At 56.8% G+C, this 2898-nt stretch overlaps 1 protein-coding gene across 1 annotated transcript; it reads left to right on the top strand.

The window, feature by feature from the left end:
* PSMB11 (proteasome (prosome, macropain) subunit, beta type, 11) lies at positions 1-1287 on the top strand. The gene is made up of 2 exons (XM_015406279.1): positions 1-627; positions 1081-1287. Exons 1-2 carry the CDS (start codon positions 1-3, stop codon positions 1285-1287), a joined length of 834 nt encoding a protein of 277 aa, XP_015261765.1.
* Positions 1288-2898: the final 1611 nt, after the last annotated feature.

Below are 2898 nucleotides of genomic sequence, written 5' to 3'. Positions count from 1 at the left end.
ATGACGGTACCCCCGCCCTTCTCGCTGTCCCACGGCACGACGACCCTGGCTTTCCGCTGCAGCCACGGGGTGGTGGTGGCAGCAGACACCCGCTCCTCTTGCGGGAGCCTCATATGCGATCCGGCTTCCCGTAAGGTCATCACGCTCCACCGCCACCTGATAGCCACCACATCCGGGACGTCCGCAGACTGCGCCGCTTGGCTCCGTATCCTGCGCTGCTCCCTGCGCCTGAGGCACCTCCACGAGGGGCAGCAGCCCAGCGTGGCCGGGACAGCGAAGCTGCTGGCTCGCCTGCTGCACGGATGCCACAGCAAAGACCTCTGCGTGGCCACCCTGCTGTGCGGTTGGGACCATACAGGGCCCAGGCTCCATTACGTGTACAGCGACGGGACCTGCTTCTCCGGGGATGTCTTTTCGGTTGGCTCCGGATCCCCTTATGCCTACGCTGTCTTGGATGGGGCCTACCGCTACGACCTGCCAGTCGCGGAGGCGTTCGCCCTGGCCCGCCAGGCCGTAGCCCACGCTGCCCACCGAGATGCCTACTCCGGAGGCAACGTCGACCTCTACCACGTTCAGCAAAGCGGTTGGGTCTGTGTCTCCAGGGAAGACGTGGGCCGAGTCTACCAAGTTTTGGGGGAAACGGCAGAAGAGGAGGGGGGTTGTGAAGGAGAGCAACTTGGAGAAGAACAGAGCAGACCAAACTGATAAGGCCTCGTTTGTTCCAGCAGGACGCCGCCGTAATCCCAATCGGGAAGTCATTCATTTTGGTAAACTACGGGAGAGCTGAGTATGATTTGAAGCACTGGGGGCGGGGGAAAGAAACACCATTAAGGACTAAATTGGTCTATCAGTAGGAAAACACCCCACCCCCCCAAAAAATAACGGGCCTAGCGTATACCTGTGTGGACCATCTCGTACCAGAAATATGCAGGGTATGGCGAAGACACAGAAATTTTGGAGATGAACTCTGAATCAAGAGATGGCATAATTCATCAGTACGGGACAAGAGAGAAAAAAGCTCCGGCATTCTTTGCAGTAAACAACCTTGGGCCCGTATAAACCAGCATGATCAACTTGTAGGACAGATTACACCAGTACGGAGCAGATGGTAATGGCAGCGTCCATTACCCGAGCGAAAGCCTCTGGGCCAGCGTAAACCAGTATGGAGCAGCCTTTGCTGGTTTGAAACCTCGGATATGTAGTACGGATCAGCTGAACCCAACAGAGAACCGTATGCTGCCCCGAATCAACCAGGCACAGCCTCCCCATTTGAACGACTTGAAGTGAACATCACAATGGGGTTGGCGGAACCCCGGCGGAGTAAAGAAGGCCCGGGTGTGAATCCGTTCGTGCGGCCGAGTCAGATCTGTTTGGATCAGGGAAACAGCTAGCAAACATCACTGGGGGAAAGTCGCACTGTTTACTGTTGGCCTTGGCAGGCCAGTGAATGGAGGAACCAGACATAACTGGAACCAACAGAGCCCAGTAACAAGCCGATTGCTGCATTGTTTGAAAAATAATTGGATCCCAGCCCTGCGCTTTTATTCCCCGTCCCCTCCACAGACTGTGAGACGTGTCACGGGAAAGTGCTGGGAATGCAGTGAGTGGTGATAAATGCACATTTATCTCTCTGTCGCCCGGCTCTATCTCGTCCTATCTCCCCGCTTCGGTGTCCTTCTGCCCACCCTGCGTCACCGCCCGTCATCTAATTATGTTTCCCCTTGGCATTGTCTGCCAGTCGCCCGCGAGCGTCCCTCGTCCCTCGCCCCCCCGTCTCCAAAGGCGGGCAAAATAAGCGGCGGCAAATAGATAAGTGGTTTTGGAAGTCGCCGGAGTGAGCTGCCCGTCCCTCGTGCCGTAGCGGCCCCGATCCCTAGAGTGCCCCCCAGTGGGGACGGCAGCGCCGCAAATCCCCGAGCTCATTGCTATTCCTGGCATACTTGGCCGTGGCTAAGTCCTGGGAAGGCGCCACCATTGTCCGCCTTTATCTTAATTGGCATCTCCTGGCCATGGCTGTGATGCTGGCGAGGGCCCATGCCTCCCCCCTCCCCCTTCTCACTCCTCCAGCATGGCCTGCCTCGCTCTGTCGCTCCCAATCCATCTGCCTTCCCCCCGCCCAGCGCTCTCCTCCCCGTCTTTTCTCTCTTGCTCCCTTCTGCTTCTCTTTGTCCGCCTCTCCTCTCCACCTGCCCCTTTCTCGTTCTCTGCATCATCTTCTCTCACACGTTCCTCCTTTGTTTGCGGTGGGCTGCAGGAGCCAAATCACTCGCTCACAACTTTAATGCCAGGAGCTCACAAAGTAGAATTTTTGCTCACAGGACACCACAGCGTAGAGGGAACATTGGTGGGCACTAGTCGGTATGTGGGGATCGGGGGGGGGGGTGTCCACGGTGGCTTTGTTGTCCCTTTCCGCCTCCGTGGTTCCAGCCAAGACACCGGGCCTCAGGTGTAGCCCAAGGTCATCCAGCCAGGTGCAAGTGGAGGAGTGGGTAATCAAACCCAGCTCTCCCAGATTAGAAGAAGAAGAAGAGATTGTATTTATACCCCACCTTCACTACCCGAAGGTGTCTCAGAGCGGCTTCCAAACGCCTTTCCCTTCCCCTCCCCACAACAGACACCCTGTGAGGTAGGTGGGGCTGAGAGAGCTCTTTTGAGAACTGCTCTTTTTCAAGGACAGCTCTTATCAGAACTACCGCTTGCCCAAGGTCATCCAGCCAGGTGCAAGTGGAGGAGTGGGTAATCAAACCCAGCTCTCCCAGATTAGAAGAAGAAGAAGAGATTGTATTTATACCCCACCTTCACTACCCGAAGGTGTCTCAGAGCGGCTTCCAAACGCCTTTCCCTTCCCCTCCCCACAACAGACACCCTGTGAGGTAGGTGGGGCTGAGAGAGCTCTTT

This window comes from Gekko japonicus, unplaced genomic scaffold, assembly GCF_001447785.1.
Source record: "Gekko japonicus isolate JY-2015 unplaced genomic scaffold, Gekko_japonicus_V1.1 scaffold1746, whole genome shotgun sequence".
Classification (NCBI taxonomy): domain Eukaryota; kingdom Metazoa; phylum Chordata; class Lepidosauria; order Squamata; family Gekkonidae; genus Gekko; species Gekko japonicus.
This window is presented reverse-complemented; position numbering and strand designations above follow the sequence as displayed.